This window comes from Lontra canadensis, unplaced genomic scaffold, assembly GCF_010015895.1.
Source record: "Lontra canadensis isolate GAN:19392208 unplaced genomic scaffold, GSC_riverotter_1.0 scaffold7, whole genome shotgun sequence".
Taxonomy (NCBI): Eukaryota; Metazoa; Chordata; class Mammalia; order Carnivora; family Mustelidae; genus Lontra; species Lontra canadensis.
In genome coordinates, this window is record NW_022631001.1 from 7,992,890 (window position 1) to 8,010,861 (window position 17,972).

The 17,972-nt window shown below is 44.3% G+C and overlaps 1 protein-coding gene across 5 annotated transcripts in view; it reads right to left on the bottom strand.

Annotated features, from left to right (window-relative positions):
- The window catches only part of FAT3 (FAT atypical cadherin 3), a 639,398-nt gene that overhangs the window by 114,143 nt on the left and 507,283 nt on the right, over positions 1 to 17,972 (bottom strand). For 3 of the 5 annotated variants that reach the window (XM_032852827.1, XM_032852826.1, XM_032852825.1), the window contains 2 exons: positions 6,275 to 6,589; positions 3,707 to 3,917 (listed from right to left, as the gene is read on the bottom strand). In XM_032852827.1, the coding sequence (XP_032708718.1) occupies positions 3,707 to 3,917; positions 6,275 to 6,589 (526 nt within the window). Of the gene's footprint in view, positions 1 to 3,189; positions 3,259 to 3,706; positions 3,918 to 6,274; positions 6,590 to 17,972 lie in introns of those variants that run through there. The other 2 variants (XM_032852829.1, XM_032852828.1) reach the window with 2 other exon arrangements.

Genomic DNA, 17,972 nt, shown 5'->3' on the forward strand with positions numbered 1-17,972 from the left:
GGTGCCCTAGGTGTATAATGAAACCAAGTCTTGACTCTCTTGGAAGAGTTGCTGAATATTTACCTAAGCAAGACCGCAACTTCAACATGAGATCTCATTTCAGATCCATGCTGATGGTATATGCCAACATTCCACTATAGTATATTGCCAAATTTCTTAAACATCAGGAAGCCATGTTCCCTATCTTTTCCCTCTGAGTTAGCTTGGCTGAGGAAGACACTCAGTTACCAAAAGGAAAAGAAAGTAGAGTCTGGATGGCCAAGGATAACTATGCAAGAAATACTGAAAGTGAGAAGGAAACATCTGAATATGATAAAGAAAACAATAGATTTTTAGAGAAGGGAAAGGCATTGTCAGCAGATTGAAAAAAAAAAAGACTCTGTTCGATTAGAAAGGATTCTAAAAAGGGGGATTTGGTGGAAGGGAGACCATTGATCGTGAGAGCAACCCCAGCACCTGGGGAAAAGATTTAATGTCTGTGTTGAAACAGAATCGGTGTTTCAAGATATTGTTGGCTGGATGTGCAGATGGAAATAAAATCATGTTCTGTTTGGGCATTGGGCCCAGTAATTTCAGTTTGCAGAAGAAGCTCAGCTAGATGTGACCAGATCTACAGTGAAATCTCTGTGATGGAAGCATCTAGACTAGAGGGACAATGCTGTAGGTCTTCATTAAGAGAACTACTGACACAGAGAGGATTAGGAAGAGGGCAGCATTTAGAAACAGGAAGGTGGAGAAACATGAAAACTGGTGCTATGTTTCTGATGATTCCTGGCTATGTATTTGGGGCAGGTTGAAGGGATTCCATCCGGGGAGGTTAGTCACCTATAAACTGCCCCGCTCTTCTCGGGAAAGTTCTCATTTTGTCCACGGTGCCATGGTTGCTAAGGCTGGGAATATAGCAGAAGGTCACACTAACTCTGGATTGGTCTCAAGAGGCATTAGTAGGTTTAATAATTGGCTACCTGGAGCATTTCCATGGGTCACCACTGTTTATCCCACTCACCCTGAAGCAATCAACACAAGCATGGGCAGGAGGAAGGGATGAGGAGACAAAGGCCTTGACTGTAAGGGTTAAGAATGGAGATTGGATCAACACAAATGAAAAGACACCATTGCACTGAAAATGCTAACGTGAAAACATGCAGGTAAGGTGACATGCAGCATTACCAGCATTACTACACACAAACACACACAGCAGGAAGGCTGAGGAATTGCAAACTGATCAGGATATCTGGAATCAAATGGCTGGTGGGACTGAATGTCAGAGAAAAGTGTGCTTGGAGGATTTTTTGAAGTGGGGTACACGTGAGGTGGGGCAGGTGGGGGTGGTAGTGGGCTGCGTCACAGGGCAGGACGTTGCATGCGTGGATCACGCAAGGGTGTGAAGCAGTGCTATTGAGTGTAGAGGAGCTTGTCAACTGGAGTGTCAGGGGAGGAGGAAGATAAACGCGTGGCTAATGAGAGACAGTAAGCCTTCCCATAGCAGAGGACAGCAATGCCGAGTCCTGCTGCCTGCTGGGATTTGACTACACTCTTCTCTGGGCTATTTACTTATTTCCTAAAAGATTTATTTATTTATTTTAGAGAGAGAGAGAGAGAGAGAGAGAGAGAGACAGACAGACATCAGGGGAGAGGGGCAGAGGGAGAAGAGAATCTTAACTAGATGCCATGCTGTGTGCAGAGCCTGATGCAGGGCTCCAACCCACAAGCCTGAGATCATGACTTGAGTTGAAATCAAGAGTCCGACACCTAACCGACAGGTGCCCCTGGGCTATGTAAGAGAAATCCCTCTTGCACATGACCCTGGAGGCCTGGCATCAGGGAGACAGGGAGAAAGTGAGATGCGTTTCCCGTGACTCCAGATGGTAGTGGCAGTGAAGGAAACACCAAAGGGAATGGCATAGAGAAGAAGGTGATGCACATGTGCCATTCTCTGTTTCACTAAGAAAGAAGCAGCATCAGATAAAAACTTAATGGACTGAAAACTACTGAAAAGATACAGACTCAAAGACATCTTTCACGGATCAGAAGAGGTTCCATTTCAAATGCTTTAAGTGGAGATGAAGAAGGAGTTGAAAGCTTGGAATGAGGATGGCCAGGTACAGGGATGGTAGATTTAATGCCAACTAAGCAAAACAGAGACATTCTACTGGCATTCCAGCAAATGAAATAATGCAGAAAACACGCCCATTTTGGGGAGTTCAAAGGACCTTCTATGGAGGTTTGACTGGAGGCCAGGGGGCATTCTTTTCCTGTGCCTCATTAAAACAGATGTGGAATGTTCTCAATGCTTTCTCCAGATCCAGCCATTCCTGGGAAGAGGGATAGGATCTTGCCCATCCCATCCAGGCAGGGACATATGGAAGGAAATGATTCCCCCAGACCAGGTCTCTGGATTTCTGGCCTCCCACAAAGAAGCGTGGGAAGTCAGCTCCAGCTCAACCCGGCGTCCAGTCCAGGGTTGGCATCTTCTCCCTGCTGTCTCCTATGAGCTATGGCCCATTCTGTTTCCTGGTCCTCTGCACTTGTTTGCCCTGCCCTGCCTCTCCTTGCCTGTGTGTGGGGGGACAGGGGTGTTCCTTTGGCCTCTCCTTTTGCAGCCTGCTGTGCTTGCTTGCTTTCTTTCAAGGAATGTAAAGGTTGGCTCCCACAGTCTGTTCTGCACGCTTCCATCTGCTTTCTCTATTCCGTTCTTGTAGGAAGCGCTCACTGACTATATATCTAGGTTCCATTTCCTGCCTTTCCTTTTGTGGACAGCAGCCAGGGACCCTCTTGGTGGAGCTTTTAGGTCTATGAATGGCACTACTGCTGCAAAATAGAGGTGTTGGGAAAATTTTTAATTTTTTTTCCAATTGGAAAAGGCCCCATCACATAACCCAATCTACAAAATGATAGAAACAAAACAACCAAAAGCCCATATACCTCAAAAGCAGAGAAAAAAATAATTTTTTAAGTAAATCAAAACCACCCCCCCCAAATCCAAACCCCATCAAACCTCAAACAAAGGAGTCAGTGGATTCGAGTAATGCAATAGTTGTTAGAGGCATTGTATGAAATCTGTGGGCTGCACTTGAGCCTGTCATAGGCAGTTATGAAAGATGTAATTTAATTTGCTTAAAAAAAACAAAACCGTAAAAGGCAGATTGGATAGCTGTATTTTAGCAAATGTGTTTGCACTAAGGGTACCTTCTGTTGAACAGTTCTGCCCACAAGCTGTCTGTAGAATATAGAACATCTCTCGAGCATGCTTGCCACCTTGAAGCAGGGCAGTCGGGAGCAGAAAAAAAAAAAAAGAACAGAATGCAGAAAAAAGGTGAAGAAAAGAGAGAAATGAAGGACAGCAAGTCTAGTACCATCAATACATTTAGAAATGAGATTAGCCAAGTGTGACAATAGAATTTAAATGACACACAGAAAGACATTAAGATTGCAGTAAATAACGTACTATGGAAAATCCAGCCAAAGAGCACTTTCTGTTCAGCTTAGCTACAGAGTTGGAACGAAAGCACAGGTCGATTATTCATTTTACTGGCTCTTTTGCATTCCAGCACTATACATCTTTTCATCTTAGCACTAATCGTTAGTGGGTTGTTTTTTTATTTTTGTATTTTTTTTATTTCTCAGTATTTTTTGTGTTTTTTTGGCTAGTTACTCCAGTCCGTGATTACATTGCCCATTACTGCTCTGGAGGACTCGAACTTACCAACTATGTCAAACCACAGAGGGGTGTTAGCGGGCTGCACAGACACCACCCCTACAATCTCGGTGACTCTATCGCTTTCCATGACTGTGAAGTTATAAAACGGCTCGTCAAAAGTCAGCGGTATAGGTGAAGGGGGTGGTTTCTTAATCCATTCAATGTGGAGGCGGGCCGTGGAAGATTTCTGTGGGCGCCCATTGTCCACTGCCTTTATCTACTCACACATGGAGAGAACATAGAAAGAGGTCTTAGAGCTCAGATCCCTGTGGAAATTGGGGTCTGTCCCTCATCCATCGTGGGCCCAAGAATCCCTCCTCATCACGGTGTCCGCAAAGGGAAAGGATGGCAGAGTCTGAGGAGAATGTGCTCAGGAATCAGGGGACACAACTGAGTCATGTTTGTGGGGGGGTCCCGTACCACATTCACTGGAAGGTGATCTAAACCACCACCAACTTTACAGATGTGGAAAACTTGAAAAACAGAAGATGCACTTACCATTTTTAGTGTTTTATAGGCATGACTGATAGTCACGTAAGTAGGAATAGCTCATTTGATTCCTTGTACCTCTGGTGGTGATGCTTGAAAGGGAATGAAGTGCGCCGTGAATCCTTAAGTGTGGATGAGAATGTGTGTGGTCGTGTTGTGCGGCTCCTTCCTTCTGCTTTATTCTGGGGAAAGCACTGTGTTCACTCAGAATCCGCGGAAGGTGAGGGGATAGGTGTGGGAAAGGCAACAGCCTTGCTCACACTGCCTTGGAAACCCCTCAGTTAGGCCAACTCTGAAGGGGCAAACAACTCTTTTGGTGAAAGCATGGGTTCCTGGAGGCAGCGGGATGGGGAGGAGGGTATTAATGACTCTTCCCTATGGTCTTATATAAGCACTGAAAAAAGGAGTTCTGCCCACTCAGCTGTGCAGGGTGAACTGCTATGTTGACCTGGACTTCAATGACGGTTCAAGTTCAACAAGCAAAAACCATGGACAGAAAATTTTTAAAAGTCAATACATTAAAAAAAAAAAAGGATTTTAAAATATCGCATCTTAAAAATAACACGTACAAGTGCATGGTCACTTGTTACAGTCTTTAAAAACAGTGACAACTCACAGCACCCAAATGCCATGGAATCATGACAACCACTTTGCCCCAGAAAACTCCTGTGGGATAGAAGACCTACGAGGATTCATGTCTTAGGTCAGGTTTCCTAGGAGCAGGGTTTGAGTACAAATAGTTTTGGGTGGAAGAGTTCTTGGGAGAAAGGCACTGAATGAAGCAGGATGAACAGGAGAAAGAAGGTAAACATTAGTGTGGTCTCAGCTGAAGTTTAACCTCAGCCTGATCCCATGGGGTTTCTGAATCCTCAGTTGTACTGCTGGGTTGAATCCACCTGGAGGCAAGGGGTTGGCCTTTTATACCACTTAGTCATTGGCTATTGGGCTGCTGGCCTGGGATGGGAGTGTGTAACCTCTTGGGTCAAGAAGGTCAGCCAAGGATGATTCTCTGTAGAAGGGGGCAGATATGAGCCCTTAGCAGCCAACACTCTACAGCAGTTGGGGCATAGCTGCACCAGCCTATGTGGATCTGGCTGGGGCACAAACAGTATCCACTACAGCTCATCCATCCAGTCTTCAAAGTCTCCCATTGTCACACAACTATAGTAACACATATTACATCAGAGCTGCTAATGGTAGAAACAGGGTCACATCTCTATTATCTTCTTTTCTCTGCCCACAGTTCCGGATAGGTTATTGAGTAGGGAAAGAAACCCAAGTCCAGACCATAAGACGGCAAAGACAAATCAAGGAACTCAGACCATCCTTTAAAATAATACAGGACTGACTCTATATAGCAGAGAAGGCTACAAACTAAGAGAAGGATGGCAGATGGAGCTGACTCTTGACAGCTGTTGGGATACCGGCAAGGACCCATCACTCATAAGGATGATCCATCCCCTTTCTGGCCTAGATGCTACCTTTCTAAAGTGGTTGGGGGCTGGTGAGAGCAGGTAGTACTTTTAGATACAGGAATTCTAAGTCTCTCTTTGAGATAGTGCTCATTTAAAAAAAAAAATCTCTAACAATGAAAAATGTAGTCATTTCTTACTTAAGTTTTTTCACTGTGGCAGCTTATGCAGAATAAGCATAGCTGAGATTCGTGTCTCAATTTTCATGGCTAAATTCATGTCCTATTACGCTGTCAATGATTACAAGAGTTGTTTTCTTTGGGAAGTGAATGATATGTTGGGTGGTGGGTGTAACATGTCACTCTGGTGTTCTCCTACCCTCAGTTTTCATCTATGCTGAGTACCTTACAATGATTTAAGGCTGCAGGAAGTGTGGCTGAGTATGTGAGGGGGCAGGCTGTGTACTGGAGATGGAGGAGGTTTGCTGATAGGACACAACCAAAGGAAATGGTCTCATTATTTCAAAATTTCACTGAAGGAGAAAGTAGTAGCCTTCCACAGCTGTGTGGCTGTACTTATTACTCTAAAGATTTATTACTCAAATGCATATACATGAGGAAGAAAGTAAGTCCCCCCTTCCCATGAATGTTACTGAGGTTCAGAAAGATCTTACCGTTAGGATGTCATAACTCCCTGCTGTAAACTGCTTTCTGGAAGAAACCATGCCAGTTTTAGGGTCAATAAAAAACTTTCCATCATCATTCCCATCCACGATACTGTAGGAGATTTCTGCATTGGGGCCTTCATCTCTGTCAAATGCAAAAGCCCTATAAATGGGTTCTCCCCTTTTTTTTCGGTCACGTTCTGGCAGCTTGATCTGGTAGACCTTCTCTGGGAACTGGGGTTTATTGTCATTTTCATCCAAAACCTGAACCACCACCCAAATTGTGGACTGTTTTGGAGAGGAACCGCCATCTGTCACAGTCACCTGAGTTTTGAAAGAGAAAGCATTTTGCAATCAGAATGGAGAAAAACCTTTCTTGTCACTTCTCCCTCCATCTGCCCACAAAAGGCCTCTTCTGTGCCTTGGGGCAGCTCAACTTTTCTTATTCCTGTAGTTCATAGTCAATGTATAACTTTTCATAGTTCATCTGTAAAAGCAGGGACTGCTCTACATCCAGTAATGGAAATCATTGCTGAAAGGGTGGGAGGAAAGCAGAGTTCTCATTGTGCTGTGGAGTGGAGAGGGAGAGGAAAATAAGACTGACTTTACAAAACATACTAGCTTATATAAGCTTATGGTCATGAAGTATGACCCTCGACAGACACAAAAAACAGTATCATCATTAGTACATGTTAACCAATGGGCATTTCTTCTAATTCTTGGACAATGATATCACCATCTTCCAATTTCATGGAAAATTTGTGAGTTTTGCACTGCCACTATACAAAAGGAAAACCGAAATATATGCTTCATAATTTTGATGGTTCATTGTAAGTACATTTAACAGTTATAATACATTTTTTAACAGTAACAAAATAATGGCTTTTCCCCTCTGGGAAACTTGAGGGGGGTGGACACTTCTTTCTGCATCTCTGAGGTGCTATTCTTACGAGTGTCTGGGAAAACTGAGAGAGAGGAGAGAAATGAAAAGGAGACTTGGTGTCTTGGTCATCTTCTTCTTGGTCATAGTGATAATAATTACTATCATAGAAATAGTTGTAAGTGGGGCTGGGGACACTGTTTATAAAGCACTCTTCCATACATTGTATCACTCACTTTCCAAAACACCTTCATCACTAAGTGGAGGTTTACTTGTTCCTATTTGACAGATGAGTAAACAAAGGATCAGAGGCCCTCTTGTTACCAAGAGCCAAAGCCAGGTGTTATTAAGTTTTTGGCAATTCTTAATGTTCTGTGTGACCACAAACCTGGAAGAACCTGTGTTTCTTCTTTAAATCATTACCTAGAATAAGACAGCTTATTCCTACAAAATACATATTTGGAGGCTGGAAGGAGCATGAAGACGTACTCGGCACCAAAAGGAGAAAAACAACAGTAAATTACAGCACCTGGTCATCCAGTTTTTCACCTAATAAAGCAGCTTGACAGGAATAATGGAAACAAAGGCCAGAAACGTGCAAAAACAAATTAAAGGCTTTTTGCAAAATGGAACTGCAGTGTAGTTCAGTTTCTCTTACAAGCCGCCTAGGAGAATGGCTTTAATAGGCTTAAGATAAATTTTCATAGGAGTTCTTGCTTTCTTTGAGAAATCAATCAAGTTTCCTTCTAAAGTTATCTTCCCAATTGGTTTGTTATGTTTCACAAAAGATCATGTTGGGACCACTATGTGCCAGCGCTGGATTTTGACTCCTGAGATTTTCCCAGACACGCTGAGCTCTAAATGTTAAACTCCCAGGTGAGCTGTGTTGACCAAAACACATTGATTTCTTGGCTGCTCCACTTCCCTGCCTCTCTTTTCTCCTTGAACAGCCTCTTTCTGACGCCAGACAGCTCTCACAGTCTTCACTGTGCACAAAATCACCTCCTCATAGCTTCTCAAGAAATCCCCTGCGGTGGGCTCGAGACGGGGCCTTGGGGCTGGTTCAGGGCCACGTGGCTGCCAAGGAAAGGAGAGACCCTCCTGCCTGCAGTTCACCACTCACTCAAGGATCCTGCTGCTGTAAAAATGGTTTCTTTTGGGGGCGCCTGGGTGGCTCAGTCGGTTAAGAATCTGCCTTTGGTGCTGGTTATTATCTCAGAGTCCCAGGATCGAGCCCCAGATCAAGCCCCAGATCAAGTCTGCTTCTCCCTCTGCCCCTCACTCCCCTTGTGCTCTCTGTCTCTCACTCTCTCCCTCTCAAATAAATACCTAAAATACTTTTAAAGAATGCTTTCTTTTGGAGTAGAGATGGATTTAGACACCCAGGTCTTCCAGATGTCTGCTTAGCAGGGAAAGGTGGGTCCCCACAACCCCACCTCACTCCAAACACCCTGCTGTCTTGCTCTCTCAGACCACAAAGGCATCCTTGGGTCCTCCAGGGAGCAAAAGCTCTTCCCTCTAGGGCTTTTGCACACCCCGCCCTCTCTTGCTGGAGTGCTCTCCCCGTCCCTTCCCCTCCATCTTGCCTCCTCATCCCCGAGGTCCAGCTGAAATGTCATTTCTTCAGGGGTGCCTTCTCTGAGCCCACAGACCAAGCGCCATCCTCCTGCCCCCTTCGTCATCCCTTCCTGAAGCGCTCGCTTTACATTACCCTATACTTTTCTTTCGTCGCGCTCTTTTGGAAAGTAACTAAATACAGTCTTCGTCTGAGCTGATAAGCTGTGTAAGGGCAAAACAGACTTTGCCTGGTCTGCTTGCTGCTCTCACTCCTGCGTCAAGCCACGGAGGTCGAACATGTGCCACAAAGGCTTATTTACTGAGTCAGACTCTAACTCGGGTCTTACTTGGGCAACCTCTTCAGCCAAAGCAGTCTCACCTTATAAAACTGGCAGAGACCATTCGAGGTCTTTTTACAACAGAGCCCAGCTGCCTTTCTGGCCTTCTGGACTGTGGCTCCTCTGTCTTATCCATGGCTTCCAGCACCCGCTGCAGCTGATCCTTCCCCAACGTGTACGCCCATGCCTATGCCGGAGGCTCCTTCTCCATACCAGACCAGTATGTTCAACTATATACCAGCAGTCTATTCTCTGGACCTCTCATGTCACAGACTGAAAGCACTACCTTCAAACCTCCCCCCTCTCCTGTTTTGCTTCTCTGTGAAGGACACCCCCCACCTACTCCCACACTGGTTTGTTCCAGAACCCCAGGCATCCACCGAGAGTCCTTTCTAGAGTCCTGTTCTCACTATCCACATCCAGCTGAGCTTGGGAGGCCAGGAGGTGCACATTTTCTGCCACACTGCCCCAGCATAGACCTGTTGTGCACCCTGCTTGGATTGCTGCAGTAGCCTCCTGGTCTCCCTGTCTCCAAACTTCATCTTTCTTGTGAAGTTATTTCTTCCTTAAAAATCTGATCATGTCACTGACCTTGGATGACACCCTTCTGGGGCTTCTTGAGGACAAGGATCTGGCCAGACTTACTTATCACTGTGCCTTATCCATCCCTTTCCAGCCTCTGTGCCCGGTTACACTGTGAGCCTGGGAGGTTCTGAGTATGTCATGTTCTTAACATCCCCATTCTACTGTACAGCTGATTGTCCACATGGAATGCCTTCTCTTGGGCCTGACTCATTCTAGAAGCTTCAGTTCCAACACTCCTTCTCCGAAGTCAATCCTGCCTCGGGCGGACAGATGGAGGTGCCCTCACCATGTTCCCACTCCACTGTGTGCATAACTCCAGGACATAGTAATTATCATCTGTGTTTTTCAGTGTCTGTACGCCTGTCAGTTTCCACTCAAGCCTTCCAGAACAACCCTAGGTCAGGGATTGTCTCTTATTCATTGTTATGCTCTGGTACCCTACGCAGACCCAAGTGTCAGATAAATGTTGTTAAATGAAATTAAGAATTAATTTATCTAAAACTCTTCCCTATGATAATAAGTGGAGGAAACATTCAGACACTGAAAAGTCCCTGTTTCTTCATCTGTAAAAAAATTAAGAGACAGGTAACATACAATCCCTAAGTGCTCCTTGCTTTATGAATCTAGGAATGGGGGTTAGACAGAGCTAGTGCAACTTTCATACCCACCTGACATCACGAGAACATCACCAATCCCATGATTACTCATAGTGATTTCTAGCCACTTCCCAAACTGTGCTGGTCATTGCGGACACTTATCTATAATCTACTGAAGTGATCTATTCATGTGTTTTGGCTCTTTCAACAGGCTATAAGCTACTGAGAGGCAGGGACCTTGACTTTTTCATCCTTGCTGTAACCTAGTGTACTCTCAATAAATGCTTGCTCAATGACTACGTCATTTCTGACCTCAGAGTCTTCATTTCCATTTTTTATTTCTCTAGACCCACTCATGTGTCCAGCTCTGTTTGTACCTGGAATATCAATCATCAATGATTCCATCAGCTTTTTAGACTTCATTTTTCCGTGTTGCCTTAGGGCTCAGCCCACTAGCTGGAATCAGTCTCTATGGAAAAGGAGTAGCAGCAATGGGGAATGAAGCAAAACTAACAGATAAATCCCCACCATCTCCTCACTGAGCCATTTTTCATTAACGATGAATTCTATTGTTTAGAAAACTCTCCCTTCTTGCTCAGCCACAATGCGACAGGGGAATACCAAGCCATCCTAACCTGGATTTTCTGTTCTCATCAATGATCAATAATCAGTGGTTTCGCAATTAATCAAAGCCTGAAAGACTCATTTCTTTAGGTGGTTACGGCGAGCACCTAACAAAAGGAACCACAACGCAAGCAGTTCCACTGAAAGTACAGTACAGTCCATTTCATTTTCCTGTGGTGTCCCTGGGGTCTGTGATTATCAGGTAGAACCAGAGGAAATCAATACAACCCAGTGGATTATAACGATAAAACCACAAAGAGGAACATGTTTATATGTCTATCTTCGGAAGATGCAAAAGCTTTATAATACCAAAAATGGATGGACATGGAGAATTCTGGATTCATGGCAGCTGGTGGAGGCCACGCTCCTTACTCACTGAAATTTCCTGATGTATTTGCATTTATGGTCTCCCTCCCTACAACAGAATAGAAGCATGGATGTTGCCTGAGTGTGGAGACCTTGGGTCTTGTCCACTGCCTTGTCCCCAGGGATTATTGAAAGTATCTGAAAATATATTAAATATTTCTAAAATGGAGAGTTCAATTCTGACATTCTCCTTAACTATTAATTAATCATAAATGGCTATTTCCAGGCCATTACACTTGGCATTGTAAACCTCTCTTCAGGGATTACATATCCCCCTTCCTGTACTTTGTATTTTACCCTTGACATTTTCTCATTATCAGACATATATTTAACTCACAATCTTATTTATTGCATGTCTTCCTTTATTAGAAGATGAGCTCCGTTGTGCATTGGCATTTGTCTATTTTGTTCACCCTTGGATTCCTGGCACCTATGACAGCAGGTGCAGCAAGTATTCAACAAATATTCATTAAACAAATGAAATTTTCATCCAGTGCCTTGCAGTTACAAAACTCTTTTCGAGGGAAATTGGGAGATAACACCAACCAACAAACCACCCAACACAAATTCTGGATTCATACTCAATTCACCCTTCTTGCATGCCCCAAATCTTCTATAATATTCTGGACCTGCCATGAACTGGCCTCAGTTTACATGCTTTCAATAAGACACACTCACTGCCTTAGGAAGCAGCCCATTGGTTGTTTGACAAGTTCATTTTTCCCAAAGCTCTTTTTAATACTAAACCTGAATCTACCTGCCTGTCATTAGCCCAGACTGCCTGTCGCTTCCCAGAGACCAGGTTTACCTTTTGTAACTATACAGAAAAAGTCAAATTTCTCTTGCACCTTGTCTTGGTAATCTGCAGCTGTGTAACCCAAAACTCAGGGGCTTAAATAACCCATAATGATTTATTTATCTCTCCTGGCTTCTGGGGCTGAACGAGGATGTTCTTACTTGGGGTCTCTCATAAGCAATTGCAGTCCCAGGGAGCTGGGTCTGTAGGTCACTGGACATGTCTATTGGTTGACAGTAGCCACTGCTGGGACCACAGCTGGGGCTGAGCCTATGCTTCCTTGCAACACGGTGGCTGGGTTCCTTTCAATATTTCCTTTCATTCCTTCGATTATTCAAACAGTCTCATGAGATAGATTATACCTATTTGATAAAGAACTTTAATTTAAGAACTTGTCCTGGGTCACAGTGCTCTTAAGTGGAAGAGATTGTTTTAACCCTGGCAGTTCGGTTTTAAACCAGGGAATTGGCAAACTATAGCCCTGAGGCCAAAACCTGGCCGCCTGTTTTTGTAAATAAAGTTTTATTGGGATGCAGCCACGCACTCATTAACATGTAACCTAGAGCTGTTCTCCTGCTATAAATACAAGAGTCCAAAGGTTGAGGCAGAGACAATATGGGTCCCAAAGCCGGAATAGTTGCTATTTGGCTCTCTACATAAAAAACTTGCTGACCTCTGTTGTAAACCTCACATTCTGCCGTGTCTTTGGTTACAGGGCTCTCACTTAACAGCATGCCTGCTTTGCTCGGTCCTTTGTGTGGTGCTTTACGTTGTCCCTACTTTTTACAGGAACCTGGTAGACATCGCCACTTGGATTCTACAGCTAGTAAGACAGACAGTGGGGCTCAGAAGTTAAGTAAGGAATTTTTGCAAGGCCACTCAGCCAGGAAGTGACAAAACACAGATTCGCACCCAAGTCAGTTTGGCGTCACAGCTCATGCTCTTTTCCCCACCCTGCAGAGTCTCCGTAGAAGCATCTGTTAACCATCTGTTTGAAACTCCCTCCCCAAACATGGCTCCAGATCAACACCGAGCTTGGAGCGCTGCTTCTAGAATCCAGCTTTTCCCTCCTTGGAAAACTGGGACCATCTTGGACGGGCCCTGGTCTTTTGGCACCTTTCCTGTTCTCCTCAACTGCTGAAAAACTGCCACCAGGTCTTGGGCGGCAGCTGCGACTTCCTTCGGTTGTCTGACTTGAGATGCAAACTTCTTCGGCGCAGTTCTGTCTCCTGCTATTTTCTTACAGTTCTGAGCCCTCAGTTCCCGCTCAAAATCTGCTCTCCCCTCCTCCCTGATAAAGGAGCCCAGGCAGGAGGGGAGAGGGTGGGGAGGGCTTCAGCTTCCCTGTTACCTCTTATTTATCCTGCACTCAGTGATGTTCCTCTGGGCAGGCACTCTTCCAAGTGCTTACAAACACTAAGCCATTTGTCCTCACTTCCCGGGGGAAGGAAGGTGGGGGGATGATCTCCCAACTACAGGTTATAGACAGGCAGGGAAAGGTGAAGTAAAGTGGATTCCACCCGGTCCAGGGTCTGTGCCCCCAACCACGACCCTCTGCTGCCTGTCCCCTAAATGCTTGCACCAACTCGAGGGTGTGGCCACACTCCTGCCTCTGAATGCATTCCAATCCACCCTTCCAATGGCCTCAGCACATCCTAGCAAGACATCAACGGTTTATTCTTTGCAATGCAGGTGGCCTCAGCACTTCCGAAACAGAGCCCTTATCCTACCAGTCCATCTGCCACAGTCTAGGCTGATCACGCCCCAAATACCAATTATCTCCATGTTCACACGTGGCTGCCACATACTTTCTCCCCGTTCTGGCAATGCCCCTTCTTCCCGAGTACTTTGTGTCCTTATTCTGAGTCTCCTGATTTCTAGGAGCTATTTTTTGCCCCTGAAATTCTTCTAAGGCAGAAGACAAAGCTCAAAGGGGATTTATGTTTCCCTCCTCCATCTCATTATGAAAAGTCTCAGGAACTAGCTCATAGATTTGTGCGAGGAAGAAATCTAAAGATAAAGCCATTTAGACCAAGGCAGAGCTTCCAACCACGTGACAAGTAGGTTTCAGATATCCTGTGACACTGAACTTCCTAACTCTTGGGTAGCTGAGTGTGACCTCATAGAGCTGGACCCCCGGGGCTGGTCATCTCTGGCTGGGGTTAGCCTTTCTTTTTACTTGAGAGTCTTGTACAAATATTATCATCTTCTGTGTGCACCATAATGGGACAAAGGTTATGAAGCCTGTAATCAATTACTAATAATGTTAGTATTGGCTTGGCTTCTCTTGGCTCTGATGACATTTTAAAGCAATATGCCCAGGGCGGTCACTGGGTCCAAAGGACACATTCTCTATGCATAGGATTTTAGATGCTACGGCCGTTACAATTAATTCCAGTGAGGATACCTATCTATTTACACTCTTTTCTCACAAGACCAGTTGTGGATAGCAATGCTCTTACCCTCTATGTCTCTATTCTTGATCATCAAGGGTAGGCAAACAGATGGAAGGGGACCCACTACTGAGTATTTTCTTTTCCCTATAACATTCTCATATGCACTGAAGAACCTCAGAGCAAAGGAAAACTGGCTTTCCTTACCCTTACACTCAGCAAAGCACAGAGTCACTAGACACTAAGAGAACTCACGAGTAAGTGGGAATTTAGACATCATTCTGGTTCATTCCGCCTGCTTTACAGATGAGGAAACAGGTCTAGACAGATGAGCTTCTTAGACCAACATCGTATTACTGGCAATAACCTTCATTTTTCCAAGACATTGGCTCCAGAATTCCAAGCTGCCTTTTGAGCTTCAAGTGATGTCTCGTGTTCAGAACTTCTCAGCTGTGTGATTTCAATATTGCAGAGGTTTTAATTTCGGTATTTTTCAAAATGCTACATGCTTTTAAAAAAGAAGCGATGTGTTTAGAGGAGAGGCTCTATTTACTTTCATCTTCAGAATGTTTCCCAAACATTAAAAACTTAATCTTCTCAAGATAGTAGAGAAGTTGAAAACAACTTTATCTCCTCCCTACCCGGGGAGAAACAGAGAAATGACCTCCTCCAAGTATACCCCGGCATTGAGTAGTAATGTGGGGGTCAGAATCCAGACCTGTCTGCTAGTGGGCTCAGATGACTGCCCTGTTGGGAAGACAAGTGTTTCCTTCCATTTCTGGAGAGGAAACTATGTACAAACACTAAATTAAGGGTAGGTCTTGAAGGAGGAAGAGCTCTTGAAGATAAACCTTCTGGAAGGTCAAAATCATTGAGCTAAAATTAACCTGTACTATCTCCCATATTTTCCATGGAGGGAAAGAAATAAAAAGCCTGCTTTATACCATCTGCCCTCGGTTTTATTACGTGTGATTTCTCTGATTTGACCTATCAGTTGGCATTAAGAAATCATCTGGAGGCGCTCTAGTCACTCACCATCCTGCCTAGGTACAGTTGAGGGACATATTCTCTGGACTGTGGAAGATTCATGTCCCTGCGCTTGCCAGTTTCCAGTAAGTTAGGTACTTCAGGAGGTGTATTCAGTTGAATATCTTCGTGGAATGGTTTCTATTTTACGGGAAAAGTCTTCCTTTGCAATAAGAAAAAGGAGGGAATGAGGAAGGAAAGGAAACAAGGGAAGAAGGAAGAGATGAGAGGAAGGAAACAGGAAAGGAGAGAAAAGAAAGTACAGAGTGAGGGAGGTAAGAAAAGATAGGGAGGGAGGATGTAGGAAAGGCGGGCACGTAGGTAACGTCCTGAGAAGAGGTGAATCTAGGAGGCACCGGGCAGCTTTCTGAAGAGAATGGGGTGTGTTCCCTTTCACATAAGGAAGGCCTGTTACAAAGGCATGGAAACAAGAAAATCTGTTCACTAAGTGGTCGGGTTAGCAATCTTTCAGGCATCAGATGATGTTAATCTGATGAGAGTTGACTCTAAACTATCTTCTAGAAAGTTTGCCCTGAAAAGTTAAAGGCGCAAACCAGAGGGGCACCATGATCCCTGGAACCTAGGTCTTGGGGTCACTGAATCATGCCGTTCCTTTTTGCACGCTCTCTCTTTGCCCCAAGATGTCACATTACTGGGGGGCCCCCAGGACAAATGTGCTCACAATCCACCCAGAGACCTCTCGTGAGCACGTGTGGTCTGTCTTCTGCAGGGCGTGGGTTCCCATAAGTCTGTGAGCCACTCCAGGGGCTGGCCCACACTAGCACACAGTGGGTCCTCAAAAAACACTTGTTGGTTGGATGCATGTGGGAACCTTGCATCTCAGGACAGTGAATGTACCTTTTTACTGCCATGTTTAGACCCAGAGATTTCTAAATGGCAGCTTTTTTAGAAAGATCCTTGACCAATTCGCTTTGGCGGTGGCTGCTAAGATTATAAAGCTTTGTCCAAATCTCTTCTTGGCACTTCAGGAAATAAAGTATTTCCCAGCCTGACATCTCTTAAAGCTTTTTTTCCCTGCAGAGAGGTACACATCAGCTACTAATCTCATCACATTTCCATTTCCTTCCAGGCTCATCTGCTCATCATTTTCTATTCATAAAACTTGCTTGATTCTAATCTTCCCGATCAGCAGGAACTAAACACCTCCTCCAAGTTTCTTTACAATGATGGTGATTACCACACATGTGCTAACTCCCCCTTTCAAACAGATGGGTACAATCTATGTGCCCACATGTGGGCCATTAAGAAAGTTCTGCTATGAACTAAGATGTGACATCATATTAGCCCCAGGACTCAATCCCCCTGTACCATTTCGTAATTCCCCTGACATTAAGGCCTTCATCCGTATACTATTCTACATCCCCTTCTCTGTGAAACCGAATCCACCAGGTATGAATTACTATGTGAAGTGTATATTGGTAGCCTCCCTACTTCCCAGCACCGGACCTCACACTTTATGTTACTTCTATCCTGCAGACTCTCGCACCTTTAGCTCCACTGATGATGTTTTTTTTTGGATTTCAATGCTAACACTTCCACCAGACACCAGATTTTTGGTCATTCTTCCCACAATCAAGACTTAATGCAAAAAAAATAAAGACATTGTTCTAATTACTAGCTCAGGAGAAAGCTTTGCTCCTCTCGCTTGGTAATTCAGCATGGGTTTGTATGACAACTCAGCAGGTCCTTTAACACCTTATCTACCTAAAAATATGAATTTTAAATCAATCCACTTAAAAAAAAATTAAGCCCAAGGATACGTATGAGAGCACATATAGACTACGGTAAAAGTCATGAAAAAATTGGTGGCCCAGAGATAGGATTTTCCTAGGCCTATGCAGGGTAGTACAAAAATTTCTGCCAACACTCATAACTAGAGAGGTTTCATATAAAAATTCCAATTCTCAGCTTCTCCTGAAAACTCAGAAAGACCGTCCCATCCCTCTCTCCTCTGTTCTTAATGTTTCAGCCACGTCAATGTCATTCAACAACATCGTTCAGAAATTTTTCTTCGAATGCAGAAATACTTCTCACTGCCCATATTCTTATCAAATATGGTTATAAAAGATAGATGGAGAATTCTGCATATTCAAAGACAAATGGAAGAAAGCACATTTCTTTCGTAAGCGAAGTACATTCCTGTAAGCTTCATATGCAAACACTCTGCCTGCTATCCCTCACTCACTTACAATGCCAGAGTGGGCTCTGCAGACATTTGAGCTCGTAACCCTTGGTTCAAGGTCTTGGTAAAAATCTTTCTGTATGGATAGGATGTATGTTTTAATGTTTCAGAGATAAAACTGTAGCTCTTGGCAGAGACCAGAGCAAGGGGAGTCGAACATATATCATTCCTACTCCGGGTATGAGGATTTCAGGCACTATGATTTTATAAAAATCTAAAGAACTTTCCAAAAAAAAAAAAAAAAAGAAAAGAAAAGAAAAAAAACAACTGAAGGCATCTTTAGCCCTACAGTCACCTAGACAACAAATATGAGTCATCTTGAACACTTCTCTGGCCCTCCTCC